The sequence below is a fragment of the Vanessa atalanta genome, chromosome 17 (genome assembly GCF_905147765.1).
Source record: "Vanessa atalanta chromosome 17, ilVanAtal1.2, whole genome shotgun sequence".
Lineage (NCBI taxonomy): Eukaryota > Metazoa > Arthropoda > Insecta > Lepidoptera > Nymphalidae > Vanessa > Vanessa atalanta.
The window spans coordinates 4,734,520-4,753,568 of NC_061887.1; the positions used below are offsets into that span (position 1 = coordinate 4,734,520).

The window sequence follows — 19,049 nt, forward strand, 5'->3', positions numbered from 1 at the left end:
TATGATCACAAAAAATGCTTATATGTATATATATATATAGTAAACATATACTCATTACTTTTATTCTAAAACATAATATAAAACTCAAACACTGAAGTAGATAATTAAATGTGTTTTCGTTAACACGCGATGCATTTGGCAATTAGATAATATTGAAGCTAATTTTATTATTATTAATTTAAACGCTATACATATGAGTTCAACATAATTACGAAATAAGAAAATATGATTTCTTAGAAGTATATAATTTAAAATTAAGAATCTACTATTTAATTGCTCATTTCTTTTAATTCCTACAGATGTTACACAAGTGTAAGCGATACGAACGTCCGTTATTCAACCGTCGAAACTGTACGATGTCATTTGTAATCAACATTTAACCGTGTCGCTCCATAATCAAGTCTATGGCGTATCATCCATAATGAGAATTTAATTGAGGGCGTATCCGCGTTGATCCGTCGGATACGCTAACTTCATTAGGCCGGTCGACTATTACGTTACCTAATGTAATTGCTCTGTTCAACAATTTCGTACGCTGATGTACGGTAGTGATTTCGACTACGATCGAATCTTGAGATGACATACAACTCGTTGTTGAATGTATTAAAATAAGCATTATGAACCCGTATGAACTTTTGTACTATAAAATAAGATTTAAAATTTTATACGACACAAATTAATCATATAATTATCCAAACAAAAGATCAGAAACCAAAATAAACAAAGAACACGTCGAAGATTTTCCAATAAATGTCGTTATTTTGTTCATAATCAAAAATGTAATTCTAAAAAAGAACATCACACGTTCAATATATTCAAAGGTTCGTGCCACTTGTTGAATATTTTCAGTCGACGGAGCCCGCATCTGAACTCTGAAGCATCGAAATGCAAATGAGCAGGCGCGGCGCCAGAGCCGGCGCCAGCGCGGCGATCAACGACTATTAGTCGCTACGTCGAGAGCGCCTCGGTAATTTGAGAGAAGTCGACCTACCCATTAATATGCAAGAACCTTGTTATTTGACAAATATAGTGTTGATATACTGAAAATTTATTACAACGTTAAAATCACATGAAACAGCAATTTTATATAATTCCGTTTGCCTTCAGCTTATTAGCTAGTTTTGTGATAAAATATTTTATATTTTTGACCGTGAATTTATGTTGGAATATAATTAAATAATTATATTCCATTGTTTTAAAAACTTTTAATTGAAATAAAATCTGTGTTAAACAAAAATAAAAAAACAGCAAACATTTCTCGTCGTATTAAATACTAGGATAAACTTGGAAAATAAGGCGAATGAATGAGTTTTCGCCTAGTCTATGGTGGGTGCGCCGCCGGTCAAGCGTAATTAACGCTAGCTAGCAGCCGTCATCGCGCATTGCCACGCTCCAGTGGGCCTGCGGTCGCTTATGTAGGACCCTACTACGTCCGTTTTCAAGTAACTCAACGATACTAAATATATTTTTCTTCCTAGCATTTAACACGCTCTGATTTATCGAATACAAAATCAAACCCAATACTTAATAGAGTGACATAGTATAACATCTAACGTATTACGAACGATAAACACAAATTTGTATATTTATATACAAATTTATAAAAACAAAATTCAAATATAAAAATATATACGGACAGAAAGTAAACCTACTTTACAAATACATACACTACTGTCTCTTTGGTCCAGTGGCTAGGTATAAGGCCACAAATCTCGGGATCCTGGGTTCAAATCGCAGATCGGGCTGATAAAAAGTTTCGGGGTTTTATCGAAACATTTTCTATAAGTCTGGAAGTTGAAAGTGTGAGTCACTCCTGTGCTTCGGATAACACGTAAACCTGTTGGACCTAAACTCTTTCTGGCCGTGTCAGAATTGCCGTCAACATCACATACACTACGAAAATCTGATGTTTAAAAAATATGTAGGCTCCGATTACGAAAAAAAAAAGATGGAACGCGCGGAACATTTATAGTAAAGAAAGGAAAGCGAAAAAGTTATCTTCCTAATGTAATCGTACATACGTATGATTACGTACGAATCAACCCCGTCTAGAAGTGTCGCATGCATGCAACCCCGTACTAGTAGAGTAAATCCCACTCATCAATTATTCTACCACCAAATATCAATACGCCGTATTGTTATGTTGTAATGTGAAGGCTTAGTGATCCAGTGTAATTACAGACACAAGGGATGTAACTTGGTTAGCGGTATATTGATGATGTAAGAAGTGGTCTACTTTTGGCATCACTAAGCAACACAACTTGCACGACTGCCTTGCAAGGATATTCTTTTTTTTTCAATCAATCACCTCACAATCACCAGAAAATGTTTGTTTTGTTTATTTTCTTAAATAATATAATATAAATATATAGGTACATATATTTTCATACATTCTAAAGTTGTAAATATTTTTAGCTAATATAATTATCCGATTTTCATTCTATCCTCTGTTGAAAAATACTATTTATAGTATTGTAATTTTATTTTGCCTATAAGGCCTCATAGGATTATAATACTTGGATAAGATAAGTTAATCAAATTGTGCAATAAATTGGTGTAATGCTGTTGATTACAAATAAATCATAAATCTTCATTAACATGATGTTCTTGAAATATATTAATGTATATATTTAGCTTGTAGTTAAAATAAATTCTTTACATCTTTATACTAAATTAAAATCATTAAAGAAAATCATAAATTAATAATAACAAAATTTGTACGTGCAAACCATAGAAGAAATAACTAATGTTTAAGTTTATTAAACGGCAGACTTTTCAGGATGTCTCTAGTTCCAACATAGAGTTAAGTTATTTCACTCACATTTATAAGTGAACATCGCTATCCTATGTTACATGCAGACGACAATTTTATTATGGGATCCATTCACACAAGCAGGAGATCGCATTGGGCGAAGTTTTGCAGGCGTGACGTGTGGAGGTCGTAAAATTGTAATAAGTTTTATTGTGAGGATAAGGATTATGGGAAAGAGAGTAATTGTTAGAAAAGTACCACTTTATAATTGTCCCATTGTTGGGCACTGAATGTATCTTCTATATTTAAGTATAATACATGAAAAAAAACTATAGTTGAAATGTTGTAATAACGGTTCTTAAAATGCTTTTGTATTATCATAGAAACTTTTTTTCTTATTTATAATAAAATCAAAACTAAATAACCTGCTATGTACTTCGTTTGCTCGTTTATATTAGTGTAGTTTATAACAGGTGCACTTTTTAAACTAAAGGCACAACATCGAGTCCATCTTTTCGAATAAAGAAAAAACAATGTCAAAGCATAAGAAAACTGACCTCCGCCGAGTGAATAAACTTGTAATCGAAGGTTGCCGCTGGAGGCCAGGGCATAAATCAGACTCCCCTAGCTATGACGCCCGCCGAACCTTCAATTTGGCACATCCTTAAAATGACATACGAGAAGTCGCCTAACGATCGTGTCACCTCACGCCGAGCGCCGCGATAAATATATCGCACATATTGCTGCTACGATTTATGGTTATTATTAATTTTATATATAAATATGTTAATTTTAATAACAAATTAATATAACATTAATAGTCACTCAGGAGAAACGATTTAGATTTAGGATAACGGATTAATTATCGAATACAAGAAATCACAATTAATAATAATATAAATTATATTTCACATTATTATATACGACAGATTTACCATCGAAAAAAAAAAAAGGATTCGTTTTACTGATTAAACTAAAATTAAATATATTTACATATGCAAAATCATTGGTGAGAGATTATTTACATTATTATTAATTTTGATTTATTGTATTCGATAAAATTCATCCGTTATCCTAAATCTGAATCGTTTCTCCTGACTGAGTATTAATGTTATATTCATTGATAATATTGTTTATTAAAATTAACATATTTATATACAAATGTGTTTGTATTGTACTTAAAAATAAATGTAGAATGCAAAATCCATAAAAAAAATTTGAATTTAGAATTATAACTAGACATTTATGAATTTAGTATGTAGGGATTGACCTCAAGTCACTTATGTAAAATAGATATGGCTTATTATTAATATTCAAAAACGTACAACGTTTATTCAGATGATACAGTATATATATATGAGTTGTATTTACAATGTTATATCATATCACAATCACAATTGCCGAAAGTCAGTCAGTCACTGATTGTATCAATGTGTTTGTGTACGTATAGTATTATCGATTAGACAGTGGGTAGGAACATCATCCTATAGTATAATGCGTGGCGTGAAAGCAATCAGGGCGGTAGAGGAGACAAACTGTCGGGGCGGACCTTAATTGGCGGTCGCAGAGATTTATGCGGGGTACCGCTCGTCATGTGGTCGCCGATTTTGTACACAGCACCGGATTCGATACATGTTAAGTGTCATACGTCATTCTTGTATATAAAATGTTTTTTTTTTTATTACTTGCGTTCACGCATCGGTAATCTGATGACTAAAACCTTTGTACAGTTGATTCTTTTTTTTTTGTCACGTATAACTTAACTGACTGGCAAATAAGCCGACTGGTTTTCAGTTAATTCTCCATAGACACTGGCTCTGTAAGAAATATTAACTAATCCTTACATATCCAATACAACACGGACGTGGAGAGTAAGATGTTATCCCATGTGTCTCTTGTTACACTGGCTTACTTATCCTTCGATTCAGAATACTATAGAATATTTATTATTGCAGTTTGGCGGTAGAATATGTGATTAGGCGGTACCCACCCAGACGGGATTTCACAAAGTCCTACCAACAAGTAATTGTTGTTATTGTTACTTGCGTGAAACTTTTTTAGATAGTAAACGTACAATACGAATTAAAGAATGTATGTATACAAAAAAAAAAAAAAAAAACAATATATACTGTACGCTTAACATAATATTTGTAGGTATAATGGGAATAACTATTATCCTATACTGTACTATTTAGTTGCCAATAAATCATGATAATTTTATAATTAATTTATTATTTAATTACTATGTGTTCTAATAGCGACTGTTGTTTTAATATTGGATCAGAACAACAACATACATAATATTATATTACTCATATAATTTATTTATGCAATAGATTGATCGTTCCCTATTCAAATGAATTATAATAAAAACTAACATTGATTCGTAGCAAAAGCTAAAGTCGAGCAAGACTCGCAAGTTGCAGCTGGTAAATTACTACAGGTATTATGGTAGGATTACATTTCACGTAGAAAAACTAAGGGAATCATGTATCCAAGGTAATATCCGCGGAACGTATTAATTATTATATGAAATCTTATTCGCATTATTTTGTATTTTATGTAATAGGAATATTGCAAAATATTTTTCATGTTACGCTAATTTAATCGTGAACGCAAAGAAGCAAGTAAAGTGTGCTCTCACAGCAGAGTGCATTATTACGTAGACAAGAATAGCAGACTTAAATTGACAAAGAACTTGGGTACTTAGTGATCCGATGACAAGGTACAGCAAATACTTTAAGAGATTAATTTTTATAGAGCGTTCGTTGTAATTCAAAAAGCAGAGAAAATTTAAAGGATTATTTATACATAAACTTGTTTTTTTTTAAAAAAAATTATACAAAAAGGGCATCCTTTTATTTATTTTTATTTTTTATCAATTGAATATGTAGATCATTGGTGAAATTGATCATTCATAGCAAATATCCTGAATAAATTTAAGAACGGTGGTCTTACGTATAAACTTAAAAGAAGAGACTTATCGTGATTTAGAGACGCACTTAAGAAAATATTTTGCTCAGGTTTGATGAGGGATGGGAGAGGGCTGTTTAAGAAGCGATTCGAAAGCTTTAACTTCATCTAATCATTAATAATTTGCATCAAATTAACCGGCAGTTTTTGAAAAGTTTGTCAAAAGTCATTGATCGCCTATGTCGGTCGTATGCGATTGCTATAAAAATAAACTTCTTTACTTATGTACGTAGGGTACTAATGGTTTTTTATTAAGTCATAATTATTATTCGACTGCATTAGCATTGTTGCATTAGCGCATATATTTACAAAAAAAAATCACAAAGAACCTCAAGACGCATTATAATTATATAAACATAAAATGAAAATAAAAGAAAGATGTATTATCCACATAGAGGCAATTCCTTGACATTTAAGAGTGGCCTGTCTATAACTTGTCTGCGGTCTATATAAGCTCCCCTTGCGGGGTGAAGCGGTACCGTTTTCAATTTGTTCTATTTGCGTTTGTTTTAATAGCTCTCTCTCCTTATTGCACGCGGACGACCAAATTGCTTCGTGCCTGGACGCCTTTTGATTAAGAGGCATATAGCACGGATCTAGGCGTAAAAACAAAGTGCCCGACTGTTTGTACACAACCTTGGAAGACTTGGGGGATATATTGAACACGGATTGAATATTGGAACTTTTGTGGACGTGACTCGAAATCCACTAAAGTATTAGTATCATTTTATTAAGCCCTTTATGATGAAAATTAAATTATGTATAAACGAAAATACTTTATTATTTAGACACCTGCTTTTAACTAAGTAAAGGTTAAGTAATTCTGTCAAACAAATTGAAAATAATAAGAAAGACCGGATCATCTGTCATTTCTTGAAATTTGACAGGTAGAGATAGGTTGACAGAGACTTTACACTTAGGCGAAATTAATAATTTAATAACAATCCTTTCCCTTCAGCATAGAAACGAAATTCAAATATATTATTAATAATAAATTATCACGAGTCTAATTTTAGAAACCTTATAATAGTAAACGATGTGATGAGCACGACATTTTTAATATTTCTTACATATATAATCAAAACAATAAAATTTGCCAATCAGATATAAAAATCACAATTTCGTATGTAGGAAAAGTAAAATTATCTACCCTTGTAACAAAGTCAATAAAATGGCAGATAAACATCGTATCGTCAAGGAACGTCGATATTCGACGGCAAACATAAAAGGCATACGGTATAACGAGCTCAATACAAACAGTTAAACATACGTATTAAACTTGAGTATAGTGTACCTGTCGTTGGCATATAATTTGATGTACGCGCGGTCCGTCAGCGTGACCGCACGTGTCAATGGGTCGCGACAGTCGTCCGTCTAACTCGTGCGGTTATAACAATAGGATTAATTTAATTAATGCCCGAATACGATCTGGATTATTCTAACTCGATCCGAGTAAAACAAATGATTAGAGTTTATCACAAAATGGTGCAGTAAAGGCGTGATATAATCTTAGATTATTCTTTCATTTTTATGCCGAATAAAGTACATATCATATAACATTGGGATGTTCAGGAAGTGGGCGTCCTTTTATAAAAAAATATTAAGATTGTAAAACTCCACACATGATGATATTTAAGTAATTGACTTAAAGTTACTTTGGAGTATTTTTTTTTTAATTTAAATATGTTACACAATAATAGTATACATATATTAAATCAAAACAATTTCCCATCTACCAAACCAAAACTAAATCACCCAAATGCATAATAAATTTTGCATATTGATTTCGCGTAACAAACAAAAGAGTACTAATTAATAGGCAGGTAATTATATGTCGCAATTTCGTTATTGGATGTGAAACAAAAGCTGTTGTACGTCGGAATCCCCAGCACAAACGCCGATGACACCGGCCGCCGTATCAATACGCTAATTAATAAGCGTCGGACCGAACCCGAGTACTTTTCAATAAACTAGAGCCATATCAGCGGCGACACTAATTGGGTTGCCATTTTGTAGGTTAAAACGCAAATGTCATTCGTTAAAATCTATTTGTTTGCGCGACGTTTGTTCAAATTATATGCAACGTTTTGTTAAAATCAAAACATAAAATTGGAAAAAAGTCATATGTGACGTGTATACATTTAAAAATCCTAACCTATTTATATATAAATATAAATTTATTGATTGTATTGTTTGATCAATATGTTTCAATTTTTGTTTCATGGTAAAGTCGCTGCTCTGCGCGGGTTCATCGCGTTATCCTTTTCTGCTCCACCCCCGTGGGCCTTACCGTGTTAAACAAACTATAACCATCCACGAGATTTAGGCTATCAAATTCAAAGAGAAATTCTCAAAGCCGATTGGTATTTATCAACGCTTTTAAAAAAAATACACTTCAGCTTCAGAATAAATCTGAAAAAAATCGTCTACAAGGACTCTATAAAGAAAAAAGAAACAAAAGAAATATCTCATTAATATTGACATTGACTTACCTTAACCAATGTCTTTTAGCGATGGCCGTGTGGCAACAAATCGCGTCATATTGGTCGGCTATCCACACGATGAGAATTATGTAGAATGCCGTCGTTGTGTCGTTGAAGAACTCTGACATAATGGCCTCCATACCTGACAAATGAAAGATTTTATTTCAATGAAAGCAAAATAAATGAGTGAAAATTTTACGAAAAAACTAAGTAGAAAAAGATTCATAATGAAACTCTTAATAAAAACAACATTTCGCTGGTAGTTGAAGTCATAGCTTAATTTAATATACAGAGAAAATAAATTACGGAACAACATTAAATAACAGTACGTGTGTACATTTTTATAATTATTTTTATAATTATTAATTTAGTGTAGAAAAATGTAATTAACTGCAATAATATAACAGCAGCAATCTGTATATGCTTTTCTACTAGGCTAACGCCTCTCTTTTTAAATAAATGGGTAGAAACAACTCAAACCACCAATCTGCACCAATGCGAGTTGGTAACGTGTAGCAGATTTTCATTCGACACATGTACATTTTCCTTCACCGCCGAAAACGAGATAAACACAAATCCAGGACCCAAAAATCAATCGTCAATCTTCTATCAAGATTCAAGTATTTAAAACCACTGGGCGATTTGGACAATGACATAAACGAGGCGTTATTATTAAGCCTGTCCGAATAGAATCCGAATCTACAACATATTTACTGTCGGAGGTTTAAAATTATATTCTTAATTATGATAAGAAACATTGTCCAAAGTCCATTAAGTCCAAAACCTGCATAAAGGCACACACCAACTTTAAAGAAGCTTCAACAAACTGAAGCAGGTCCAAGTAAGCGCAACCGCATATTTTAACTCAGCATTAAATATCGCGGGTCATGTGTGATAGTCACAGGAGACGGTTGGTGTCGGAGAGTAGGACTAATTAGGTGTCGACAATTACGCCCTAACGACCGAAATCCGAGCACCGCTAGGAGCTTATTAAGCACCCGACATGCTGTGGAACACCACCTCGACTGCTAAGCATACATTCTTACGTACTCATTTTTTTACTTAATCTAGTAATAATATAATTGAACGGACTAGCGTAATTCTATATTATTTTAACGGAAATATTAAACTCATTATAATGAAAAAAACGGATCTCCTAAGATATCTAGATAATGCGTAGTGGGTAGCTGAGATTACGTAATAAATATGGTGGAAACTTAACGATTTTGTTATTAATATCGATTCTCATTCATTATCGATATTATTTTAATATGCTGTACTATTTTTATGTCCTAATAAAAATAGAACCAATAAGTTATACGGGGCGTAGGAGTTAAAGATGTTGCATTAACTCGAGAATTTCAGGAAATTTTCCTTTAAGTTAAAAATCTAGTACTTCGGGCGAGAAGTAAAGAAAATTAGAATTTGGTGAGAAACACATCATACATGATATTCTTTATACCACTTACTAATAATAATATCTTTAAACAATTTAAATGCAAAATAACATAACAATAATTATTATTAAAAGAACCGATCCGAACCTCTGCAAATCGAAATTAAAATTATACGCTTTTTGCGATATGGTACTCTCCTCTCGTAACACTGTGGGTTAAGTATGATTGAATCTAGCAGGAATACTGGAGGTCGCTTTAATAAAATGAAATTAATGTTTGACATTTGCCATCATTCTACCTGAATTATTAAATTCGTGACACAAGTTCATAATAAAATTTCGATGTACGGCAATAAATCCCGTATGAATTTCACATACAACCCTCAGACAATTGGTCCGGAGCGGGAACATAACTCAATATAACACGGACAACTGTCCGGCGCCGCGGCAGAGCCTTATTTGCATTTTGATGAGGCCCAGCACTGATACAATAAACACGTTAGGAGTAGTCACGAGCTCGACGACACGCGCCGACATCCAACCTAACGCTGTAGACGATTCAGCGTGTCGCCCTCAACTATGATGGTACAATTAATCCTAACTTCGAATCAATTATATTCTTGAACATGTGATATCAAGCACGACGGGCATATTATTCAGTTATGAAACATTTGCAAAATATTTATGAGAATGATTGTATTATATACTGTTATCATTTATTAGAATTTTGAATGCATTAGCAATATAATTTAAAGTTATAATTTAATTAATTCATCTATATTTTTAGAAAACGATAAGTAAACTACTACATTTTTTGCATTTATCGTACTTATAAAACACACATTGTATTCACTGTGAGTAGTTTGAATGATTTTGTTTTAGACAGTCTGGATACAGTATTCGAATGAAGTAATATTATTGTCTATTATTGTATTCATTCATTCAATAATTTTGCATCTGTAGTGTTTCGCGCGTGCTTCTCACCCATCTCCGGCGATCTACGTCTTGTGCCGGAATTAAAATTAATAGCGGACGCCGGCACGTCGGCCGGCCCCGTCTCGACCCGCCCGGTAATTTGTTTACTCGCTTCGCTACGGATTACGTCGCATGCTCCGCTGAATTGGTAACAGCCGTGACTTTTTAGCTGTGACTGATTGAACCGCGAATGTGAACGCTTCTTTGCATACATGTTGTCATATTTCCCTTTATTTTAACAAACAATGAAGATATCTAAAGACGTGACGAATGTATTGCATATGAAAGATATATTTAAAAAAAAACTCGAATTTTATTTTAATTAAATATATGTATAAGAGCATTACTATATACAATATAATAAGAACAGCGTGCAGAATCAAAATAGATACATATGTATACATATAATAATTGTTTATATTGAACTATAGATATAAGAGAACAAGCCAAATGAAAACATATGAAAGTCGATTGTACTTGATAACAGCTCAAGAGCAATCCTCGTATAGCCGGAGGTGTAAGATAGCACACAAATTGTCGCTTCTTCCCAGGTTTTAATCAAGGGGGACACCCGCCGTGTCTGTCGTCCGCGCTTCCTTGAACTTGGCGCAAATTGAGAATAATGGTGCCAGTGCCGTTTTAGGGTTCTTAGGATAAGACAGGAGTGAGACATGGCTCTTTTAATGTTCTTTTTAGTAATAATTCATTTACTAAATAGTTTGATTTACTAAAATTGATTAACTAACATAGAGCAACCGTTACATTACAGCTTTTAATATTTATAAATGCACTGACGGAATCATGAACTGCATCAATGTTATTTTATTGTAATAAAATCGCTTTAAGTGAACAATTGTTAATTATATTCTGACACAGTTAAAAGAAACTAAGAAGAAAGAAAGAAAGAAAAGCTCATTAATAAAAATAATCCTTATTTGTGAAAATGATCCCGTAAATGACGTAGCCCACGTGTAGTCTATTCCAAACGCGATGGAAGTCAAACAAAATAAACAATTTTGACATTAAACTGATACGATATCATCTGATAATGACAACAATAACAAAGAAGTTGTAAAACAAAAAACAGTTGTATTGTATCTATGTAGGCATACATTAATCAAGAACTATCCGTTATACATAGTATAGTGCACAAATAAAATAAGCTATAAACAAACCACATAGAATATGTAAACCTATATATAAACAATTTTGACATTAAACTGATACGATATCATCTGATAATGACAACAATAACAAAGAAGTTGTAAAACAAAAAACAGTTGTATTGTATCTATGTAGGCATACATTAATCAAGAACTATCCGTTATACATAGTATAGTGCACAAATAAAATAAGCTATAAACAAACCACATAGAATATGTAAACCTATGATTATTTATTTTTCGTTTGAAATAGGATACTGTAGTGAATTTACCATTATGAAGAAATTAAATTACTAATAACTTCTGAGAAGCTACATATGTGGAAAACAGCTGTCATAGTATTCGGAGGAATGAAGACCATGTTGTGAGGAAGGTCTTGAGCATGGATGTGGATGGATATAGAGGTAGAGGACAACCAAAGAAACGACTGATGGATTGTGTGAAATACGATATGGCTAGAAAGAATGTTACATATAAGATGACGTCAGACAGAGAAGTATGGAAGAAGAAGACATGCTGCGCCGATCTCAAATAAAACTGGAATATTTGGCGTTCCGCCACCAACCAACACAATCGCCTGCAATACACGAAGTTTCTTACTACACTACTTCTCAATACAAATAATATTTTTTGTATAACGTTCTTAGCAAGGTATGAGGAAGTGTATGTAGTAGGCAGACTCCATAAGAACGTTTGGAGGAAGAAGAAGGTTTGACGTATTTTTCTTACAAAGACAAAATATTTCTTTATGAAGGTATATAAGTTGATTGAAAAGCTTTTAAGATATAATCTTCATGAAGTCACATTCGATACAAAAAAACTATTACGTATTTTTAAATTTCTTTTATTTCCATCTCCGCCAAATTAATAACTCACACTTGAAAATGTTTATAAATGTATGAAATAGATTGATTTTCAGTGACAAAGAAATTTATTTTGTTCTGTATTAATATTTAGTTTGTCTTTAGAATAACACATAATTACGTAATTAAGCTTGCGACACATATCGATGGTTCCGTATTGGCAATCGCTTTCTATCCCGCGGCGATTAAGTTTCGGCGCTAAGCCGTGCATTGGTGATCCGCCTTTACGAGCTCGTTAGGGTCTGTAATCGCGTTGCAGGAGCCGGATTACGCCTGTGCATTATTAGTGTTTTTATTGATTCACTCGCCTCCCGTCGTAAACTGAGATTATTATTCGCGACGCGCCCCTCCCCGCGTCACCCGCCCGCCTCAGCTGACTTGTTTTGTTACTTAATCGCAACGATAACAACATTTAACGACGGCTAGGTGACTGGCTAAATTCCACTCCGATGTTTAGTGCTCATTCTATTTTCATTAACCATTTACCCACTTAATGATCCAAATCCTAAGGGAGTGATTCAAAGACTTGGTGTCCATAAAATTAAACCTTGGCGTGACCTGCTAGTACAGATAGTTAGACGAATGTTGACCTTTGACCTTGATTAGCTTTTGACGTATCCACCATCTATTAATAAAAATATTAAAAACATATTTGTAAAGCAGGTCCGCACTTTACTAATGAAATTCATATGATATAAATAAACCAATTATTAAGATGTTAACTGCAGATAGATTGAAGTAAATGTGCATTTCCTGCTGCTGAGAACAAAAGTCAGAAACGGATGAATTGTCTTTAAGTTTTTTAATTTCCTCTCATCTAAACTCACTATAAAAACTTTAACGATGTAGATGTGTTCTCTATTTCTTGCATGTACAATCTCAGATTTTAATCAGCAGTCCGAATATTAGACAGCGCGTGATCACGACCGGGGTCGACTGTTTCGATTTGTCAGGTGAAATGTTGAAAAAATGCGATTTAAAACTCGAATATAATATATTAATTATGTCTGGTCTCCCTGAAACTCACTGTTTTTTGTTCGTCATATTCATACAAATATGAACCATCAAAGCAAAATGAAGATAACAATGTTACTTTTTTCTCAGAAAAACAACAAAACATAAAAAAAAAAAATTAATATATTAATAATAATCAAAAAATCTTTCATTAAATCAATTTATTAATGCCGATGTCTTAGTAAACTATAAAAAATTCATGCAAAGCTTGGAAATAAAAAATAGTTCTTATCGAAAGTAAAACTTATTCTCTAAAGAAAATATGATGAACTAAAGTGATAATACGGCTGAAGTATCAACCGCCAACTATCAAATGTATAGTAAAAACTTTCTCGTTCAGTGAGATTACTCCCTCTGAACCTCGTTTCGGGGACGGGACAACGGCACACATTTGTTATACCCGTCTCCGACGGTATTCGTTCGTATAGCAAGATAACCTTTATTCCATAGGTATTAAGATACCTGTTCTTAGTGCAACCGCAAGTACATCGAACCGTCGTCAATTTGTATCGAACGAGCATGCATGTTAATAAAGCCTATTGTGTCCCTCGCCTTAGCCAGATTAGCTCACGACGACGGTCTTTGCCAATCTAATACAGACTTATTGTTCCGATACTCAACATCGTTATCTTACACAGATGGTATAATGACCCTAAATTATATATTATAATTTTAAAATATTTACTATAAACGCATGTGATATATGTATGGAATCTATTCGTAAAAACTCTATCACAATATTTTATTACGCTACTGTTCGTTTTAAAAACAACTTATAGGTATGTAAGAATGTTGTATTTCTTAAAAATTTAAAAACAGTACAAAAACATTGATGCGTAATTGGACAAAGAAGCAATTTCGACACGGTTCATTACGCATAATACAAAACTTAAAACATCTAAGTAGCCGAGTAATAATATTAATTCATTAATTTGCTACCTAAACATTTTCCAATACTCATCGAAGGTAAAATGTAGCGATATTATAATAAGGATTATTGGCCCAAAACGTTACGTAGCGTCTTACGAGAGAACCCCTAGCACTCGAGTGGAAGAAGAGTCAATCATTAGAGCCGTTGAAGAGGTTAATTTCGATAATCCGCTTTACCACTCACCTAAAATCTGTTGCCTGACTCTCGCCGCCGACAGCGTTGAGGAGATTACTGTCATCGGTACACAATGGTATAATACTTAGGTATATCGGCGATACCGTCGGTTCATCGTGCCATTAATGAAGCGTACGTGTCGGGCGAGTCCGGTCCCTTGTGATCAAGGCGAGTGCGGGCCGTAGTTTAATTAGGGCAGCGGTTTAACAAACTGCTAATGGTGAAAATGGATCAGTGTATCGGTCGGTCTAGCTAGCTAGATGTGGCCCGCGGTCAAATCAACATTTGCCGACGGATCGAATTACGGTTCGCCGCCACGTCACCCGTAACGTAATTGATTCAGTGTCCGCTGGGCGCCGGCACGCCTTTTTGTCTCTCTCCCGGAAAAATGTAAAATCCACCAATAATTCAATATCCTCACACTTTCAACGCTGCCGCCGCCGTTCCAGCGACGATATAACTTATAATTCGCTTTTAAAATGTTGTGCTGTTTTATACTTTTACAAATAATTTTGTATGTTACGTTTATAACATTTTTAAAACCAGCGCATTAATTTGCTGTATTTTTGAAAAACAGCCCTTAATTAAACCAATGATATAAAAATGAATACAGTTTTATTAATACGAAGAACATGTCGTATTTAAATGTCTCTTTTTATATTGTTGTACAAATAATACTTTAATACTATAAATATAATTATTTTCATTCGATCATAGTTTTTGATGAGTAAAATTCAACGGCAAACACTTCAAATAGAACGTATAAAAGTACGTCAATCGTTTTAAAAAGTAAGTATATTAAATATATACAAAATACAGTGTAAAGTCCATTCATGTGAGCACATTCTTACGTGCAATTGAACAGCATCCGACGTGGAAACAGATACACGACAAATGCACAGAAACACTCATATCGAAACGAAAACATTTCAGCGATACGGAATATCGGAGACGAAAATTCGTATTTCATCTGATATTACGGTGAGGTTTATGAGATGCACCTATAATACATCTCTACGTACGATCAGAACGAACACTTCAATTTAGACTGATTGAACAACTACTAAGAAGTAAATAACAAAAATACGAAAGAAGAAGTTTTATAAAGTAACAATGAAAATACATTTTTATTTACAATTTTTTTTGTCTGAGCTCTTGACCGTTGAGAAATTTCTTAGTATGAAGCGTATAATGAGTGTAAAATCAAGTCACGCTTACCAAAAAAATGCATTATCATAAGCCAACGTGTAAAATTTCAAATCAGTAGGATAATTCAGCTTGTAGATTTTACTTAAGAAAACTAATGAACATTGTGTCTTAAATAAAAAGTTATTGCAAATAAAAGAAAGTCATGTGCATTTTTAATCTTAACCATTAAATACAATCAATGTGATTATATAATCGGAATTATATCATGTAAAGTTTATCGTCTTTAAACTTCAACATATATTTTTCTCGGACGATTTTTTTTATAGTTTTAATATTATTATTATATATAAAATATTAAATTATATCTGCTATAAAAACAAAACAAACAAACTTTCCTTTCTCAACACGTTACATTTTACAATAGTGATAATAATAATGAAAGATAGAAACATATCTATATATATTAGTAACGTAACCAAATACTTAAGCGTGAACTCATTATCGACTTCGATCTCATTAAATAATTATTAAATATACGCAACGTATACTTTATTACGATCGAAATAATATTTAATGTGGATTGTTGGACTTATATCCCGAGGGAGTTAGGCGGTATATTTGAAATTGGCTTCATAAAAGAATCGTAACGTAGTGTACGCATTTCAAAATGAAAAACAACTAGAAAATCGCCAGGGACGAGAACGCAAGCAATATTGCAGGATTCGATTTAAAACTACGACATGCCGTTCTATCAAAGTATACCGATAAAAAACAAATTTCCAAACGACACGGTTAATTCCCTTGAATATATATGACAAATTGTTCCTTGACTGACTGACGGAAAACGTGCAATCTAATCAAACCTACACATTAATATGAAATTTATAAAGTAAGAAAGATAGGATTCTGTTAATTTTAAATATTTTCACGACTGCGTTTTCGTATTTACATATACATTTTCGTAGGCAAAGCCATAAAGACATTGCCACACCAATGTTTAATTAAGTTAACGATTCTAATTTTAAATGTGTTTAATTTTATTCGATCACGATTTTAGTTTTTTTTTTTATATTTTTAATATATTTGATGAATAAACATTAAACGTTTCGATATATTTTTGATTTGGATTAAATATATTTATTCCAATATTTAATCCAAATCAAAAATATATCGAAACGTTTAATGTTCCCTTACTTATTCAAAAGTAAAATATTTCACACTAACCGCTAACATGAGTGACATGATACAATCAAAAGTTGTGAGACAGACACCGGTCGCTTCCGTCCGCCTCGGATGTAGACAATTTGCAACTAAATTCATCAATGCTTACGAAACCCACTTACGTCGGCTTTGATGTAATTGGGCCTCCAGGGCGACATTATGCTTCATTTTCCCGAGTACTGGTAGAATAACACGGCGTTTGTAGGGAAGTAATGCATTTTGGCAACCGTGTTTTAAGTAAGACGGAATTTATAACTATACATGTATGAACCACAATATAAATTTATTAATCTCAATTGTTTTATTTTAAAGTCTGCTTGATTTTTATAATATTCAGTATTTTTTGGAATATAATAAGTGGATATGATTTAATTACTATTCCTTTTAATTACGTACGTAACGTACACGTACATGTGTATATTACAATAAATAAATTATTTGTACGCTCGATCATTTACTGATGATTATTAAAAATAATAAAACACCGTAATATTGTACTTTTTTCAAACCATAATGAGTTATCATGCTTCTTCGAAAATCACAGACTTCCAGACAACCATTTATCGTTTACTTAAAGGAAGCGGCGGACAACAGCTAGTTGAATATAATATCAATACCATAACTGTATTATAAAAACGTATCATTAATTCTAGTAATATTTTAAAGAAATCGCTCGTTATAGAAGGAAACTTAGAAAATGTCCAAGATAAGCGATTATAGCATAAGTGACATAATTCTATCCAAGGCATCGTTTACAAGCGGCAGCGGATGAGGGCAATTTGAAACTAAATTCATTATTGCTTACGAAACCAACTTAGTGGGCTTTGAAGTAATTGAGCCCCTAGGGCGATGTAACGCTTCGTTTTACAGATACTTGCAACGCGACACAGCTACGCTTCAACGGCATGCAGTAAACTGTTCGTAGCCGTCGTTAAAATGTAAACTATACCTATATGATTAAAAAACATCAAAATTTGAAATAATTTTTAAAAAGTTTATCGGTGGTTAAACGTGTTTTTAAGACAATGTAATGTAACGTATGGTTTAAAAATAGAAATATTAAAGAATATATTCTAGAAAATGTAACGAGCAATAATCCAAGAACATGCCATTAATGCTTGTTATCTACGACTAAATACAGGGCTTGTGAGATAAAGCTGGTAGGCTTACAACAGAATACTAGGAAACAGATCAGAAATTTTCAATGCTATAGTTAAATAGACTTTGAATAAATATTACCAAAGTAACGAATTTATTCATGATCTAATAAAATGATCGTTTCCCGAGCTGATAAGCAAGTAAAAAAAAAACGCAGATTTCGCCCGCTCTCTGGTCCTGTATTTCTTACCGAACCGGTGACAGATTTGCATGAAAAAATAAGCAAACGCAATGATATATTGAACAAAGATACTGACTCACTTCGGCTTGACTTACTGTATGGGAAATTTACAAACATTGAATACTCGATTGAATAAGATTGAATGATGTAAATTCAAAATACACACTAGCGAGAGAACAGACGTAGACATTGACGTTCATTGTTTGACTTGATCCGGTCGATCACGAACTAATTGCAGCCTCGGGCGGTCGCTTTGGATGCGCTTTTCGGTAACTTTGAAATATTCTTACCAACGTTTACATGTGTCGCGGTCATTACACACGCTCATTTACGAATCCGTGTTAATCTTGGTATGTACTTGTAGACTTACAATCTTGTTATTTATTTTTCACGTACTCTCTCGATTACTTTCAAGAAATAAAGTATTTGATGTTTTAGATTTTAGACTTGCTACTCAATACCCATTTGTAATGCAACACTGATAATTTTAGAGGTTTCTAATGTGATGTCGTAAATAAACATATGTTTTTGTGCTTACATTGCAAAAGCTCGCTAAACCAACAAGATAGATCAAAATAATGTACTACAGTATTGTACACCTTAAAAAGGTCTACAA

General features: G+C 33.0%; 1 protein-coding gene across 3 annotated transcripts in view; it reads right to left on the reverse strand.

The window, feature by feature from the left end:
• The window catches only part of LOC125070405 (membralin), a 99,604-nt gene that overhangs the window by 42,817 nt on the left and 37,738 nt on the right, over window positions 1–19,049 (reverse strand). For all 3 annotated transcript variants that reach the window (XM_047680265.1, XM_047680263.1, XM_047680264.1), the window contains exon 9: window positions 8,218–8,350. In XM_047680265.1, coding sequence (XP_047536221.1) covers window positions 8,218–8,350 — 133 coding nt within the window. The remainder of the gene's footprint in view (window positions 1–8,217; window positions 8,351–19,049) is intronic.